We start from the raw sequence: 18,279 nt of genomic DNA on the forward strand, positions 1-18,279 counted from the left end.
GCAAATGATTATTTTATATTTTTCGAACAAAAATACCGAGACGGCATGCTCACACGTTTGCGTCTCACGACGGCACATTTGCGACTCACGACGGTACGCTTGTCACGCGACGACATACTCAATGAATTAGGGTTCTGTCGCATAAGGTGACGCTGCGGGATATTTTTGTCCGAAAAATAGAAAGTGGTCATTTGCACAATTTTTATTAGACGTTGGTCATTTGCGCAATTAAAACAATTATTAGGATCCTTCGATAAAATTAACACTTATCTAAAACAAACTAGGCCTAAAAAACAATCAGTTGGATTCTAGGGTTTCTAATACATTGAGAAGCTCTCTGTTCCCTTTTCATTCTTTTTCAGAATTCTTACAATACTCAATATCTACTTGCTGATATCAGTTATGGTGGTAAGGAATCCAAGCAATTTCAAGACGAGGCTGTGCATTCTGTATCAGAGAGAAGGACGTTGTCCGCGTGAAACCTGCACGTTTGCTCATGGAGAAACCGAGCTTCGACGGTTCACTAATACTTTAAACGGTAACGCTTTGTTGATTTGTTTATTTTTCATGTCGTACTGCAAATCTGTTAGAACATACACGATTTGTTTATTGGATTTTGATTCATCTTGTATCGTGGCTGTGTGTTTAGGTGCGAATTTGTTAAAACATCACTTGAAACTGAGTTAAGAACATAAGTGCCAATTAATAGAATCATTTCTGGTTATGCTTATTGTTCATGCATCAGCTCGGTTCCATTCTGCACTCTATTTTGAATGAATTGTGCTCAGTCTAAGATGTTCCGAAATTCCATAACTTGTTCTCCTTGTTGTTCATGCTGTTATATCTATTTAAAAACAACCTATGTAAAGAAATATTTTAGTATTGTATTTTTTATGGCGAACTTGTATTCAAACGCGCTGACTGACAGATTTTAGTATTTTTGTTCCATCAGAACAGATTGTGCTGATTGGTTTTTATATTAATGCTGCTTGTGGTATTGTTCTTGGGCAAACTTCATCTTGGTTTATCATAGTGCTTTAAGAAACATTGGGTTTTCATGAAGCATCCAGTTATAGGTGTTTATGGAACATAGAATCTTCCAAAACATGTACATTGACAAGTTGACACGGAAGATTATCAAATGTTTTATATGCCAGTCCTGCAGTTTGTATTAATGTGGAGAATGTGGTATTTCATGAATTCTTCTTTATCAACTTCTCCATGTATGATATTGCAAAAGGAACTCGGGTGCAAAGTTTCATATATATTATGGTGCAGAAAGCACATACATGTTGCATATGGGTGAATCATATATCTTATCATCATTGTTCAAGGAGAAAGGGTTTCTATATCTTTTATTGGTTCCTTATGTGGTGTTCAAATGGTTTTCTCAACGGTGAAAGCACAAATATTGGTATACATATATCTATTTCATTTTATGAGATATCAACTCGCCAAGGTGTATTGGATATTGGAACTTGAAGGAAGGCACTAAAACTGTTCATTTGTATGTTAAATCATTTGTACCTTGTAATGGTAAGATTGATTTATCACGTGATGGGCCCTCCTTCATTTTGGAAGTGGTATATATCGGACAACTTTTTTTAGTTCACTTGAAGTACTAGTCTTCTTTCATGCAGATAGACGAGATCACAGACATAATGACTTGCGAGATAAGCTCGACAGAAAACGTTCTCCAGTGCGAAGACATTCTCCTGGAAAAGATGAAAGAGTCCGGAATTCTTTGCGCGGTTAGATATTTGATCCTTTTGTGTCTTCTTCTCGTGTTCCTTTGCACTTTCCTTCATGATGTTAACGTTTGACATATATGTTTGTCTTGGGATGTATTTGCAGCAATTTATCTTTTTACAGCATGCATTGAAATTAGGAACATAGCTTTGGGCAAATAAACTGTCACATGTACTTGACCTTATTCCTACTTCTAAAGTGAAATATTATGGAATGAACCATCTACATAAAACATTCTCACCCAATGTATTAATATATTAATTTTCTCACAGTAATGAGTCACTATTACAGCTTACTAAAATTCTTAAGTTAAACAGACTTCTTTTTCCTTTTTTATATTTTTATGCTTCACCATCTTATCAATTCAAGTAGCTTTCTTTTTCTTCATTTTCAGATTCTTCATGTTACAGTCCTTTCTCTATCCATTCTTATTCCTACTTTATATTATTTTGTTCGCAGGTAACAGTCCTAACAGATCCCCAAAAATTAGGTAAGTCCATTTGATTCCATCATAGTGTCTCTTTTGCTTCATCATCTATCATTTATTTTACTAATTGCTTGTTTTTATTGTGCTTCCTTGAAATTTTTATTTATTATGTAGCAGATGTAAATGGAAACCCTTGGAATAATTTTTGTGAACAGAGGAATATTATATTTTTAAGTCTAATAAGTGGTTGTACAAGTGCTTGTAGCTTTTCCTAACGTTGTTTTTGTCCTATATTTAATGGGTTATGTGTTACAGTGATAGAAATAGAAGAATGGAGATAGATGATCGAAGTGATTTCTCAGGGAGTGCCAAAATATCTGTTGGCACTGACGACCATCTTAGTGGTAGAAAGCAGTTATCATCTAATACCAGAAGCGTTCTTCATGAGCATGTATGACTCTTATCTAGTTTTGGTTCTGAGGGGTGAATAACTGATAAAACATTTGTCGGGTATTCTTTGGTAATGTTAACCCCGCTATACATATCTTTCCTCGCGTTGGCAGTTGAGGCAAGTGCAGTCAGACATTATCATGCTCGATGAGGACAAATACAAGTTAGAGGTTGGTTCATTTTAATATGGTTTCTTCAAGTCCCGTTGCAATTTATTTTAGTTTCTTATTCTGTTACGTCTAGAGAATATTTTTTTCTCTTAGTGCAATGATCTAAGTGTTGATCATACTGGGCTTTTCCCCCAGAAAAATTGTGTTTGGATCTTCCACTTAATGATTATTTGGGTTTATTCAGTCATCAATACTAAGTTTGATTGTTTAATGAAAGCATTTATGTCTAGGTGTTTACAAGTGATTTTGATAAGTAAGTGTTGCTGAGATAACAGAAGAACCTAAAGTAATTATGCAAATTCTAACTTATTTATGTCAGTTGTATCTTAGTTGTGATCTGTGATCATGTGCATCCTCATATATGGAGATTGATCAAGTGGCCTGCCTCACCTGGATTTTCTCATTTATGATGTTGAAAGTAATTTATGTGCTAGAATATCACACTTGCAGTGAGATACTCCTACACTGGGCTACCTCGGGTGGATTATGTGCTAGAATATCTTACTCACAAGACTCGAGGAAGATTTGAATAGTGGTGAATTAATTCATAAATTTCTCATCAAACACTTTTTCTTGTCAGATATGATAAATCGAAATATTGTGTTTATCACCAATGCAACATAAAGTAAGGCCTTGTTTTATATGGGGTGAAATATTGGAGTGATAAACACTACCTGAGTTGTAAATATCTATGTGGATGCTCAAGTCCGTCATTTTGACTTATATTTCATTGCTCGTAAGGTTTACCTGCAAGAGAGGACACATGAAGCAGATCGTTTGACTTCTAGAATAAAGGAGCTTGAGGCACAACTATCGCAAGAGAGTGAGGAATGCAAGAGGTTAAAGTCCAGATTACACAACTTTAGTGCATTCGTCAAACTAAGAGCTTGTTTGATGTAGGGTTATTTTGAAATAATCTATTTTTGTATAGAAAAAAAACCTTGTTTGATTAAAAAGTATATTATTTGGTTTAAATAACTAAAGTATCCCTTTATTTAATATTTTAAAATATTACAAAAAACAAGTAAAGATGTTAGTAATTTTAGTTGATGATTTGATTATGAAGTATTTTCAGCAAATTGTTGCTAGATGGGTATTGATAAAAAAAAAATTCTAGTTGATCCTGTTGTAACCTTGTATTTATTTTATTTTCTTTCCTATTTGCAGGATTACTTCAAAAATGAAGAAATTTCTTAAAGCACATGAGCGTCACTTGCACTTACAGGAAGAACTAAACAGGTAAGTTTTTTAATATTAATCTTTACTCCAACCTGGCTTTATTCTTAGTGTTGTTGTCTTATAGATCACAGTCACGACTTCAGAAACTAGGAGAGCAACTAGGTTCAGACTCCATTCGACTTGGTGATAATGAGGATTCAAATATCAATATCTTAAGTGATGGGGGGGTTGCTTCTCCAAGAAAGAAAAGGCCTAGAATCAATTCAAGAATTGCTACTGATGTTTCAAAATCAGGTATAATTAACTTTCAATAGTATTGCTACTCTACTCATGACCTTTGTCTGTTCTCATCCCACCATAGTTTGGTATTCTTAATTGTCCCATGGACTTCTTATTTCATGGCTAGTCACATAACCTATATAACTTTTCCACAGATATTTTTATTGATTTGTTTTTATAAAACTTTCTTGTTGCAAGATATGGTAAGATTGCGGTAAAAAATTAATAGACTTCTATATGTATGAAATATTTCTTGTTGTAAATTATATTAAATCAAGGATTAGTTTTATTCTTCATCAATATCTTATATTATTCATAGATGTGGAAAGAGAATTGAATCCAGTGGGAATGATTGGATTGGAGAAACGATCTAGGTGGGATAAAAACAACGTGAGAGCTGATGGAGAAGATAATGGTTATCAACGCACCAGAGAGAACATGAAGAAAATGGAGAAGAATGCCTCTTTTAATGTCCTTTCAGCAGATAAGGTTTGTTTTCTTTTCTGTGGTCTCTTTGATTGTAGGAAAGAGTAAAATATTTTACTTACCGATATATGCAGTACAAAGGTGGTGGTGGTGAGCAAGCTGGTTTGCCACCAACCAGCATGGCAGCACATGCAGAAGATCAAGTTATTGAAATGATAGATGGGGAGGAAAATGTTGATGTGGTGGGAATCGGCTCTGTTGGATCTCAGATAGAGGCTGCTGCTTCACGTTCATCCCGACGATTGCCATTTCTACCTCCACCACTTCCTCCACCGCCTCAAAATAAGGTAAGAATCTATTAGAAGATAAATGTTAATGTAGCTCTGCTTCCATATATGCTTTTACTAAAAAAATCTTAGTTAAATTATTTTTTGACAGACAAGCAAAGTAAATAAAGATTAAGGCCTTGTTTGATCTAGAGTTATTTGAATAACCTAAGTGATTATTTCCAAATTAGGTTATTTGGGTAACTGGGGTATAATTATATAATGACTATTTGTATATATTATATACAAATTTTGGTTGATTCTAAATGATGTGATTGGTGTGTAAATTGTTAATTGGATAGTGATTTATTTGAAGTTAATCTCAAATAACTAATATCAAACAAGGCTTATGCTGCAGAGCAAACAGGTTCTGAATGAGATAATCTATCAAAGAATTCACAATGAGCCTATTTGGAAAATGGTATTTTTGTAGCAATGTTTGACACAATTAGGTTCCATAGAAAAATCTTCAAAGTTAAAATTGAAAGTGATTATTAATTTTTTCATCATTATGTGATTGTTTACTTCATTTGGTATAATATTTTTTATGTACCATGATTCTGATTATATTTTCTTGATCATGATACAAATTATTTGATATGTCATTGTGATGTAAGACTTTAGAAAGACAGAAAAAAAAATGCATATTAGTTTATTGAACAAAAAGAATTAGAGTTTGTTCAAAAGTTTTGATGGATGTTGTGTTGATCTGTGCAGTACAAGGGAGACAATAAGAATGTTAATGGGAATGAAGAAGAACTAGTGGATGTGGATATTGTTTGATCTTTTGTTTGAATGGATGGTGCTTTGGAACTGCATTGAGTTGAGTTCAAGTGATTTGGTGTTTTTACTTGAAATCTCACTCCTTTTTTGGTGTATTACAGGGCCGTGTTCTTTCATTATTTGTCGCCTTGTAAAGACTTTGATCCTCTTTGGTCAATAGTTTCAGTTTTTGAACTTTAACCAGATTGATCTGCGGCTTGTGATTTTGACTAAATTTATTTCAGGCTCAAAATGCAATTAGTAGATTAGTGGATAGGAAACAAAAATATATTCTGTTATGATTAATGGCAAATTAAGATATAAAGTTTTTTTTATAAGATTTTGTTCCTGCTTTGAACCTTGCTTTATCAGTTGTTATGGATTCATTCTTTAGGGTTAATGTTTTTTTTTTGTTTTTTTTTAATTTGTATTTATTTTTTCAGGATGACTAGCATTGTTTTATAGTTATAACATCCTTTAAATTAGAGTTTTCTTGGTCAATTTATTTATTTTTCAAATAAGAGTCTTAATAATTTTGGTGGGTTAATATGATTGGATATTTATTCAAGATAGTTTTGGGACAAATAAATCAAATTAATGGATGTGAATTGTCAATCTAAAAAATATTTTTAAATTTTCTTAGGGCCGGCTATTAGGGTGGGTAAGATGGGCCACTGCCTAGGGCCTTAAAATTAAGGCCCATTTTTTTTTCATGCAGTACTATAAAAAATAAAAATGAGGTTTTATGTTTCTTTCTACTCGGTTCTCTACTTCTAAAATCCTTCTCTCAATAGTGACTCAAAAATTAATTAGATCTTTGAAATTCTTTTCTCAACAGAGACTTAAAGTTTAATTAGATTGAAGCAGGGATCAAAATTTAAGTCTCAAATTTTAGATGTCCCTTACCTAAAAAATGAACGAGACAGCTCTGTCTATAACCTAGCTTGAAACAGAGAAATAAGATGGAGGAGCCATTTATAAATTGAACAAAAATAATGTAAGTTAGAAATAACAAAACATATCATGAGAGCATGCATGCATCAATCTCACAATTGTTCAAGTGAGTTGACATGGTCAATGGGCACTTTGTTGATGTTGTTTAAAAGCATTTCCTTTTCAAGATAGACACAATAACTCTCAAAAATACTGGAACCGACTGAAACTCCGAAATCCAGTAAAAAAAGAAGCTCCAATTCCATTTTGTTTAGCTCTGCATTGCTTACTCCTCCCACCTTAGCGTAAAACGCATTGTTGTAATGTCTGTATTCACAAGTAATATAAAAAATTAAATATCAATATTAAACTTTTAACAATAATTAATATAAAATTAAAATAAGTTATTTCATTTGTTATGTTATTACTATTTTTACTAAAACAAGTCTTATTTGGTTTCTAATCAAAAATCATTTTACTATCCCTCTTATATATCACATTATTTAATTTATTAATTAAAATATCAATTCTAAAAAAAAATTAAAATATCAATTCTTTTAAATCTTTTTACCAAAAAAAATATAATTAAAATGTTACTAATTATTTAAATAATTGAATAACTTGAATTAAATTATTTAATTATTTAGAATATCACAATTGCAGCTCGGCCTTGTTTGAGGAGAGGGTTTTATATGTGTTTTATTAAAAAAAACTCTTGTTTCATAAATAGTAGAAAAAAACTGGTTTTTAAAATTTGATAACTAATTTGTCCTTTGTGATAATATTATTTAATTTAATGGTTGATAAAATGTTTGAATTTTAAGATAAAAATTGAATTTTATCCCCAAAACCCCTTCATCATCAAATGAGGCCCCATGTTCCAAGCCTAAGACTGAGAATTTAATTTAGTAAGACTTGACTTGACTTGACTTTGACTAGACTAGATTTATATATAGGGAGCAAGTTATATATATACAAGGAGTGATTTAGGAAACTAATCTGGATTATTTAATCAATTATATATATAGAGTGAAAAAGAATTTAGGAATTCATCTAAATTATTTAATCAATGAGACATGAATTGACTTGGTATATATGGGGAGTGATTTAGGAAATTCATTTAGATTATTTAGTTAGTGAGACCTAAAATGAATTAGTATTATAGATTATATAGGGAGGGAGAGTTATATATATAATTCTTTTAAATAATTTAATGAATGAGACCAGACTTGACTCAATAATCAATATATAAGAAATATATATAAGGAATGATTTAGAACTCATATATAAGAATTATATATATAAATATTAATTCTTTTAAATGATTTAATCAATGAGAAGACTTTACTCAATATATAAGAATTATATATATATAATTCCTATGAGACATATAAGAAATGATTTAGAACACACTTAATATATATACATATAATTCTTCTAAATTATTTAATCAATAAGACCGACTTGACACAAAATATTAGGAATGATTTAGTACTCACTGTATATATAATTCTTCTAAATGATTTAATCAATAAGACTCGACTTGACTCAATTCTAAATGATTTAATCAATAAGACTCGACTCAAAATATAAAGAATGATTTAGTACTCACTTAATAAATAAATAAATAAATATATATATATATATATATATATATATATATATATATATATATTCTAATTAAATGATTTAATCAATGAGACTTGATTTCAATCAAAAGATAAGAGAATGACTTAGAACTCAATTAATATATAGACCAGACTTCACTCAAAATATATATTAGAACTCACTTAGATTCAATATATTCCCCTCTAAAGTTTTATTGGAATTGGAATTAATATTTACATTAAATTATAATTCAATTATTATGTTTGAATTTGTTTTTATAATATAATAATTCAATTTCAATTCTCGTTTGAAAAAGATATATAATAAAAATAATTTAAATATATATTATCTATATTATTAAGACATTTGTTTGACACAACTTAAGAAAACTCAGGTATAAGAATATTTTTAGATATCGATTCTCATGAAGAAGAAAAAAATATCAGTTAATCATGTTAATTTGCTAAGATTAAAAAAAATATATTAGTTCGGAAGGTTAACTTTCTAAATTCAATAAGACAAAATATTAGTTCAACATCTAACCTCCTAAATTCAAACAAAATTATTAGTTTGAAAGGTTAACTTACTAAATTTTTAAAAAATATACCAGTTAAATATTTTAATTTTTAAAATTCAAAAAATAAGTTATCGGTTTAGCACGAATAATTGTAAATAATAAAATAATAATATATTTTTATTTACAAAACATAAAAAAATTGAAATTATAATTTCTAGCTATTGAAAATTATAAAAATATGCCATTAAAATTGAAAGTCAAATTTCACTTTCAATTGAGATGCTCCACCAAACTTAAGATTTGACTCAAATTCTAATTTTAATTCTAAATCGATGATTACTAAAACACCTTATAGATTATTTATAGATTATTTAACTTATAATGTTGAATATTGTTATATATATAATATATATATAAAATAGATTAGTTGTTTTCTTTAGTTTAGGAGAACTAGTATGTTTATAATTATTTTTTATATCTTATGTTGACTCTTTCAATTGGGACATCTTGGTGTGTTAGATTAATAAATAGCTTTTTTTTCTTTACAAAATATTAGGGATTTTATTGCGGGATACAGCATATCATTAGATTAAATTTATATTTTTTAAAATGTTTTAAGATTTGGGGAAGCCCAACAGTCAGGAATTATGAAGGCATTATCTCCGGAATCCAAATATGAGTTAAAATCGGTAGGTGTCAAAACTTAGACTTTCTAATGAGAAAAATAAATTTCAATAAGATAGAACTTTCTAACCAAATTCCAACAATGCACTAATTTAATAATTTTCCACAAAGATAATAGTTAATAATATTCAACAATATCCAATAGGAGATGATTATATTTTCAAATCTACTCATTAATATATATATTTTGTAAACCTATTGTTTTGGAGTAAATATATCTTATAATCAAACAATCAATCAATATATTAAACCTTTAAGTATTCAATTTTTTAAAAATATATAACTTATTAATAGTCCAAGTGATTTTTTTAGATAAGCATTTTTCAAAAAACCTAAATCTTTTTCATGTAACATATATAGAAGATTGATTTATAAAGAGAGAGAGAGAGAGGGATAGAGGTTTTACACATCATCAAGCATCTTGGAGGCAATCATAACACTGGTGACGATCAATCGATGAATATTATGCGATACGACTAATGAATCCGGGTGCTTATGTGCCAATCTATCAATATAAACATACCCAACTACGAAGCTCGAAGGGCTACAATTTGTATACTTGTAAATTCTCTCCAAATACTTGGATATGCTAATACTTGGTGCTCTCATTCCATTGAAAGCACTCAAGCTCTTCCCCATAAGCAATTCAGTACCCCTAATTAACCCATCATTTCGTGCCACAAGCTTCTCCAGAGCCGATGATAATACAGAAAGAACTCGTGGAGATGATGATGATGTCGATTCATCATCGATTTCCACGCCTGAATCCCTTAATTCTAACATCTATACGGCATCCTTACTTTCTTTTTCTTCTTCTTTTTATGATGGTCGATGAGAGAGAAAATTATGAGCAGCCATACTGTCGACAGCTAGGGATAAAAAAAAGAGTTATTTGGTTGGCTGAAGAATATTACAGAGTGTATCTGAGATGACTTATCGGATTATAGGATGAGCATTAAATGGGTTTCTGACACGTGGCCTTTCATGTTCACTTGTCTGTAGAGATAACATAGGATAAAATCAAAAAATAGAATATTTTATTACATGGTTCTCATTGTATGGACTATTATCTTGACTAATCTTTCTTTCATATCAACGTCTCAACTCAAGGTTTTGATGAATTTATTAATTTAGAATATAAAACAGTCTTTATTCAATAAATATATATGTTTGATTTTTTTTTTCTTGTTTGGTATGGATATTTTTTTTTCTTATTTAGGATTTTACCTAATTTTTAAAAATTCTCATCTTCTCTATATATAATCACTCATTTTATTAATAACATATTAAAATATATATATTTTTTTTAAATTTTAAATATAAAAGACATTTTAGTAATTAAATCAGTTAAAACCTTATTTTTTTTATCAATCCAATTTTTTTAAATAAAACCCAAAACTCCTCAAATAACCAAGATCAAACAAGCTCCTGGAGAATCACCTCTAAGAGAATGTTTTGATTTAGATTGAATTTTCCGTTTTGAGTTTTAAGTTTACGGGTGGGTCAACCCACAATCCAACCCAAATATTCATTTACTCTCACATATATATATTATAATTAACCACTACTCTTGACCCGACAATCCGAACACTTTGAAATTAAACATTATATATATATATATATATATATATTAGATAGTTAAAAAGTTGAACTTATATTGTTAAAATGTCACCGTTCATTAAATTTGATATTTAATTTAAAATATAAAGTTTTATTAGCCTAGTTGATTAAAGAGTTGTACTTGTTTTGTTAGGTTGCAAGTTCGAAACATATATATAATATTTCTAATTTTATTTTTAACCGTTTTAAATTTATGTGCGAGTTAACCCACAATCTGATCCAAGTATCCATTTACTCTCAAATATATATTCAAATTAACCACAACTCTCGACCCGATAATCCAGACACTTTTGAAATTAAGCATCATTATATATATATAAATTATGTTTTCTCTTTTTTCTTAAATTCTAGCAAAATAAATATTGGTCTTAGAAAATTTTGACATAATTAATTTTAAATGATTAAAATAAGTCAAAAAGAGGTTTAAAATTCTTTTAAAAGATGTGAGTTTTATAATTTTGTCGTTTGTTTGTTGTCAAATCATTAGTTGTTTAATTTATTATTATTATTATTATTATTGTTATATATTTATTATTTATTTTTATTATTTTTTAATGTAGGGAGTTAACATGATCCATAATTTTACTTCAATTTAAGACATTATAAGGAAGAATTGAGCTCGTGACATTTGGTCTTATAATTTTTTTACATGAGTTACTCTAGTGGGTTGATTATTTAAAAAGCTAAATATGTGTTTGCACTTACGATTTTTTGCTAACCAATTTTAAGATTTAATCAATTTTGAAGGGTTATACCTGTTTATGATTAAAATGAACCATTTAGAATTGAGGATAATGTGAGTGTGTCTAGATGACAAAAATGGTTTGAATGTTTGAAATGGATAAGTTAAGGAAAACATAAGTATAGTTGGAGATAGACTTAATAGGTAGAAAGTGTGGAGAATGCGACAAAGGTTGAGTAAATGATATGCAATGGATATATGAGATATGCAAGATAGAGGGATTTAGTTTGAGTCAACCATAGTTCTAGGTTATAAGTTTTTCTAAACCCTAATTCTAGAAGTACACAAGTAGTTTATCATTTAATAATGCGATATTAAACTATACAGAGCAAGTAATTAAGCGGCTGCCTTCAATCTTCAATGTCACGTTCTTCTAGCAGGTTTAGGTGTGCGAGTAAAAGGAATGTTCTAATGCTGGGATAAAAAGCATGAAAGGATATAAAGGTCTCCTTATGGTCTTTATGTTGAGAGACACTACTCAAAGACATAAATCTCATAAGTGGAATTCTACGGGTTCCTAAAAGGTCTTAATTAAACATCGAGAGATGTAAACGAGTCAAGATGCTCGTGAGTAGTTCGGTCAAAGCTCAGCTCGATCTCGGTTTGACCGAACTTGAGTCGAGTTCGAGTAGCTCAATTATAAAATCGAGCTCGAGCTTTATATTTATTGTTTGAGTAACTCGTTATATATATATATGTATATTATATATATTGTTGTAATGTCTTGAATTGATGGTGCAAGGAAAGATAATATTTAACAAAAAAGAAAGAATATATATTTTAGGTGTATAATCTTGATTTAAGGAAATAAGATTAACACAAAAGAAAATATAATATTTTGTTATGGTAAAATATTGTGATAATATTTTGGAGATTTATTGCCAAGATATTAGTATTGACCTAATTGAAACTTATTTAAAGGTGCAGTCGGACACTTTAGAAAACTGAAGTTTTTGACTTGAGAGCATCGTTTCTAGTCCCAGTTATGTATCTATTAGGGTTTCAAGGGACTGAATGTTATATAAACTCGTGTCATAACCTTAGTCTAACTTGATGCAATCTCTATTATGATCTTCTAAAAATATTCTCTCTATTGGTGGATGTAGCCAAGCTTTATCTTGGTGAACCACGTTAAAATTTATGTCTTTCTTTATTTCTTACGTCATCTCACGTATTCCCGTTACAATAAACTGGTATCAGATAAAGGTTAATTCGATTGTTTGTTATTTCAATTAAGATGACAACAGTAAGCATTGAGATTGACAAGTTCTGAAGGAGAAGGCAATGTGATAAATCAAGATGCGGGATCTACTTAAACAACATAGCTTATGGGGTCTCTAAAGTTGTCGATAGAAGTAAACATAACCACTAAGATTACCATTATAGAGGAGAAGATGATATGGAAGATCAAGATGCAAGCTCTACTAAAACGATAGAGCTTATGAGGTTGTTGAAGTTGTCGGTAGAAGTAGAATCGTTGAGATGGTCATTCTGGAGAACAAAATGACAGATCAAGATACGAGATCTACTAATACAAATGGCTTATGGGAGTTGTTGAAGTTTCTGGGAGGAGAAGAACAACCATTGAGATGGTCATTCTAGAGGAGAACATGATGTGGAAGTTCTACAATCATACACATTTGATCGCTTGAAGATGTTACTTATTAATAATTTACATGAAAAGTTTATTAAACTTTCATGTCCCCTTTACGTGTCATGCCTAAACACTAACTTTGATCATTTATGAACAAGCATTAACCAAATACTATCACCTGATAGTTAAAATGCATATGTCATGAACAATTTGTTGATATTCATGTCTAATAAATTTGATGTTGCAACAAATACCTATGGTTGTCTCTGTACCATTATCCTATGAACTTTACAAATACTTTGTTAAGATCTGTAAACAGGATCCAAGAAAATATCCTTGTTAGGATAATCACCAAGGAAAGATCTCTAATCCATGATCAATGCTTGGAAAGCCTCGGCGAATGCTACACACAGTAACATAAGGTCACTCTAACATCTGCTCACTCAAAGTTCTATTTTTCCTCAATAAAATGGATTAGAAAAACTTAGTAGTAGATGTCATGCTCGAATCCGCATTTTCAAAAATTAGTTTGTTGTAATCAAACTTGATTCGGGAGGGGCACTCTATAAATACTCAAATTTTACATACCCATTTTATAAATTTAAAAATAATTAGTTTGAATAAATAAAATCAAAATAATTAAAACCAATGCCAAAACATGATTAAATAGTTAATTGGATTAATTATTGTGATAATTAAATACTAAATAATTAAGGATAATGGTCAAGAAAAATAAATAAAATAATTTGGAATAAATTTTGTACTCATTTTATCTCAAATTAATTTTAAAAAATCAAAGAAAATTAAAATAAATAATTTTCGATAAATGTTGTATCCATTTTATTCCAAATAAATTATTTATTAAATTCAAAAATATACCAAAAATAAAATAAATTGACAAATTATATGTCATATTTATTAAAAATATTTTGTATATTTTAAAAGATAAAAAACAAAGCCAAAAAGGTGGGAAAAAAACCAATTTCAAACAAACTCTTAGGCTGAAGATTGCTTGTGATCTTGTGTGGCCGAAATTCGAAAGAATCGCTACAATATGAACCATAGGCTTCAGATGAGCGCTGGATCATCATCTAATATCAATGAGCTACGTAGCCTTTTACAACAAAAGAAAGACGCTTCCGCGCAACACCAATTAAAAAAAACGGACGCTTTAGCACCGTTAGTCAAAATGCGACGGAATGCCTGATAGTGGACGAAACTCAGACGGAATGCCAACGAGTGTCTCACGTTCAAATTTACGCCCGAAATGACGTTGTTTCACCCTGTGTTGTCGTATTCCTCGCGACGACAAATAAATAAGAACAATAGACATCTTGGATTTTTCAAAGATGAAACTTTATCGTTTCTTAACCTTTTGACCTCGTTTAAAAGGTGAAATGATCACCCTACTCTAGTGATCATTTCCCCTATATTTAGGCGCATCATTGCTGCCTATATCGACAATTGACGAAGGAAACATCCAAAATTCCATCAATGGCTTTTTGACTTATCCCGATCCACTTACTACACAAACTGACTTCAGATGGCTATAAAAAATCTCCCTTGAGAAAACCTAAGGCAGTAGATTCACTCTCAAGCCTTCAATCAAGCTTTTGAAAAAATATGACAATGAAGCTCCAAGCTTTCAAGATTTTCGGAATTTTTCGTGTAAAACCTCAAAGCTCGAATCTAGGCGTTCAGGAAGCTTCCATAATTGTTAAGGAGTGTATCAGTAAGCTTCTAATCACTCTCTATTTTGATTTATCAATTTAGATTGAAAATTTTATATTTCAATTTTGACAGTTTTGTATACTATCTGATTATTTGATCTTAGGATCATTTCTGAGCTTTCTATTAAAGTCAAACCTGGTCAATCAACTTAAATTAGAAACCATATAAATTTGAATTTAAAAATTCAAAATCGGGTTTTATGTTCTTGAGTTCTTACTCAAGATCAATAACCCAAAAAGCTTCCCGACATGTTTCTAAGGATGTTGGGAACCTATTTGGATAAGTTCCAATTCATCCCGTTCATGTTTGATCAAACTAATTTTTTTGATAAAAAATGTTTTTGTTTGTTCTTGAATTGATCAAAACGAACAACCAATGCTCATGTTTTGGTTCCATTCAACCATATGAAGTATAAGGAATCTATTGACAACTCCTTACGCTTCATTAAACCCCAAAAAACAGAAACCAGTTTTTTTCCTACTAAAATTGTTTGATTTAAATGGAACCTCTCCCCGATCGAATGATACATCAGGATGATGTTCAAAATGATCCTGAGAACTTGGTAAAGCTTCCCATGCCCTGGGATCAAAGGATTCAGGCCTCAAACGAAAATATTAAAACCTGTAATTTTGATGTTCTTGTGGACCGATAAATATATACTAGGTTTTGTACACGTTTAAAAACGCTTGCCCCCAAAAAAACAATTTTCTTGACTTTTAAGAAATAAATATAAAATGTAAAAATCTCTTTTAAAAAAAATTGAAATAAAATTAAGTCAAATTGGGGAATTGTTTAAAATCTAGTTTGTGATAAAGAGTCGCTACCTAAATTTTTATAAAATTAGGAAAAATAAATTATTTGGCACGTAAAACAATAACGCTTTTGAATTTTTTTTAAAGGTTCAGTGCTTGATTACACGTGAAAAAGGGCTTTTGACGCTATGTCTCACATGGCCGTTAAAAAAACAGTCTCTACTTCAGCATTAATTACAAAACGAAGTATAATGATTATATAAATATAGTAGAGTTTATAAAATAATACTTAAATCATAAGCCTAGACATTTTCCTAATCATGCCAAACACTAATATATTAATAGAAATGTATCCAATATTAATTTATAATAAAGTAAGTAATTTACATTGTATACATAAAATTAGTTTTAGGATTTTTAGAGCCCTAAAACAAAACAAAAGTAATAAAATATGAAAAAATAGATAATGACCAAACTGATCTTTAATTCCAGAATAAATTTTAACTTTCCTAAATATTACTTCCTTAATTAATAATTTTTTTTCATTATTTAGTTACTTTTCCGGCGACGACGATTTCCGACCAGACGACCTGCAACGGTCCTCTTTCGACGAGATCCTTGCGACGACCTACTCCGTTTCTCTTGGAGCTCCTCCATCCCAATCGGATTAACCCCAAATGCTAACTGATCGATTTTCAGCTTCTCCTCCAAGCCGCAATATCACCTGAAATCGCCCAGGGTTCGATCTGCTTCCAGATGGCAACACAATTCGAAACATGACTCATCTGGTCTTCACGAAATCCATCTGAATGACTGCCTGTGCACCGGAGTCGCGCCCCAAGACCTTGCCGACGTAAAACCTATAACAAGCTTTCAGAAGGAAACATCCTATGGAGGTTTCTCCTTCGATAGAGACAACTATTGCGATTGCAGCAGAAGCAGATTTAAGAATAAAGAAAACCTAACATATATCAAGCTTTCTAGACTATCCTAACCTAAAATTTAAGCATTCAAGTGATTAAAACCAAATACAGTAGCAAAAACACACAATCGTAATCTAAATCAAAGAAAAAAAACTGCAATTGCATTTTAACCATAAAATGGCATCGGTGTACAGAACCGATGCCTCAACCATTGAATAAATGTCTACATTGGTGCAGGAATTACCTGAATTGCCGAAATCGAAAGAACAATTAACAAATTGAAGCTCGCCGACTGTGCTTTTCTTTTTTCTTTCGCCGATAATCAATCGTCTTCTTCAATGGAACGGAGTCGTCATTTCCCAAGAACAAAATTCGTCAAGTCTCTTCCAATGAAAAATGCTCTCTAAGATTCGGTAACCGCTTTCTCTTTCTACCCACCTCACTGGAACTTCCTCCTATCCTTCTTATAGGCATCTTGGATCTGTCTTCAATGCGGTCTTCTCGGTGGTCATAGGGGAGACTGGATCCAGTCGACGAATAGGGATGGACGATGCAGTCTTCTCGGCGTGCATTGGGAAACTAGATCAAGCTGGAGATCGTGGTATTTCTACTTGGTCTCTGCCTCTTTTGTCGCCGGAAATTGTTGAAAGAAGGGAAAAGAATGAGAATCGAGAAAAAGAAATAGAAAATACCCCTTCGTCTTCCCTTCTTTTTTTTTTTTTTTTCAATAGACAGGCAGCGACAGCTGGCAGCTTACCCTATTCCAAAATGTCCCATTGATTTATTTAGGTTTCACTTCTCTCATAATTTTTTTGGATTTAGTCTTTTTATTTATTCATTCCGTTATAAATCAATGGGCCTGCAAAATAAAAATAATAAAATTAATATCAATCATATATATATTTATTACATCTTATTTATGCATTTTCACAATATCTCTAAATAAAATAAAAAAATAACATTAATAATATTGATTATTAATCAACTTACCCTTTATTATTTTTTATTTTATTTTATACTTTAACATCCAATATATTTACAAAATAATATAAATAATAATAGATTAATTTTTTTTCAAATTTTAATTATTATTTTATTTATTATTTAAATATATTTTGGTCAATAAATTTTTATCTTTCCCAAAATACTTAATAAATAATGATAATAATTTCTTTAATCTATTATTCACCTTAATTACTGTTTGTAACACTTTGATTTTAAAAATAATTCCTCACTTAATTATTTTAGGATCCAATTGATACGACATTGTTCCTTAAAATAATTTGTAACTCCAGTGCTATTACCAATTTTAGACAAATATTTTTATGAACTCAGAAATAATAAAATTTGGGGGAACAAAAATGAGTGTCTATAGGTTTATCTAGGACCGAGAATCCTCAACACACT

General features: G+C 30.3%; 2 protein-coding genes across 2 annotated transcripts; one reads left to right on the plus strand and one right to left on the minus strand.

The window, feature by feature from the left end:
* Positions 1 to 316: 316 nt before the first annotated feature.
* LOC124945602 (zinc finger CCCH domain-containing protein 13) lies at positions 317 to 5,966 on the plus strand. The gene is made up of 11 exons (XM_047486063.1): positions 317 to 538; positions 1,641 to 1,751; positions 2,209 to 2,239; positions 2,492 to 2,627; positions 2,740 to 2,796; positions 3,538 to 3,635; positions 3,964 to 4,035; positions 4,100 to 4,269; positions 4,574 to 4,743; positions 4,815 to 5,027; positions 5,724 to 5,966. Exons 1-11 carry the CDS (start codon positions 403 to 405, stop codon positions 5,787 to 5,789), a joined length of 1,260 nt encoding a protein of 419 aa, XP_047342019.1. The 5' UTR covers positions 317 to 402; the 3' UTR covers positions 5,790 to 5,966.
* Positions 5,967 to 6,726: 760 nt separating this feature from the next.
* Positions 6,727 to 10,422, minus strand: LOC124945951 (cyclin-U1-1). Its single transcript, XM_047486491.1, has 2 exons — positions 9,917 to 10,422; positions 6,727 to 7,028 (listed from the first exon to the last, which is right to left on the minus strand). Exons 1-2 carry the CDS (start codon positions 10,291 to 10,293, stop codon positions 6,815 to 6,817), a joined length of 591 nt encoding a protein of 196 aa, XP_047342447.1. The 5' UTR covers positions 10,294 to 10,422; the 3' UTR covers positions 6,727 to 6,814.
* Between the last annotated feature and the right edge of the window lie 7,857 nt (positions 10,423 to 18,279).

The sequence above is a fragment of the Impatiens glandulifera genome, chromosome 7, assembly GCF_907164915.1.
Source record: "Impatiens glandulifera chromosome 7, dImpGla2.1, whole genome shotgun sequence".
NCBI lineage: Eukaryota > Viridiplantae > Streptophyta > Magnoliopsida > Ericales > Balsaminaceae > Impatiens > Impatiens glandulifera.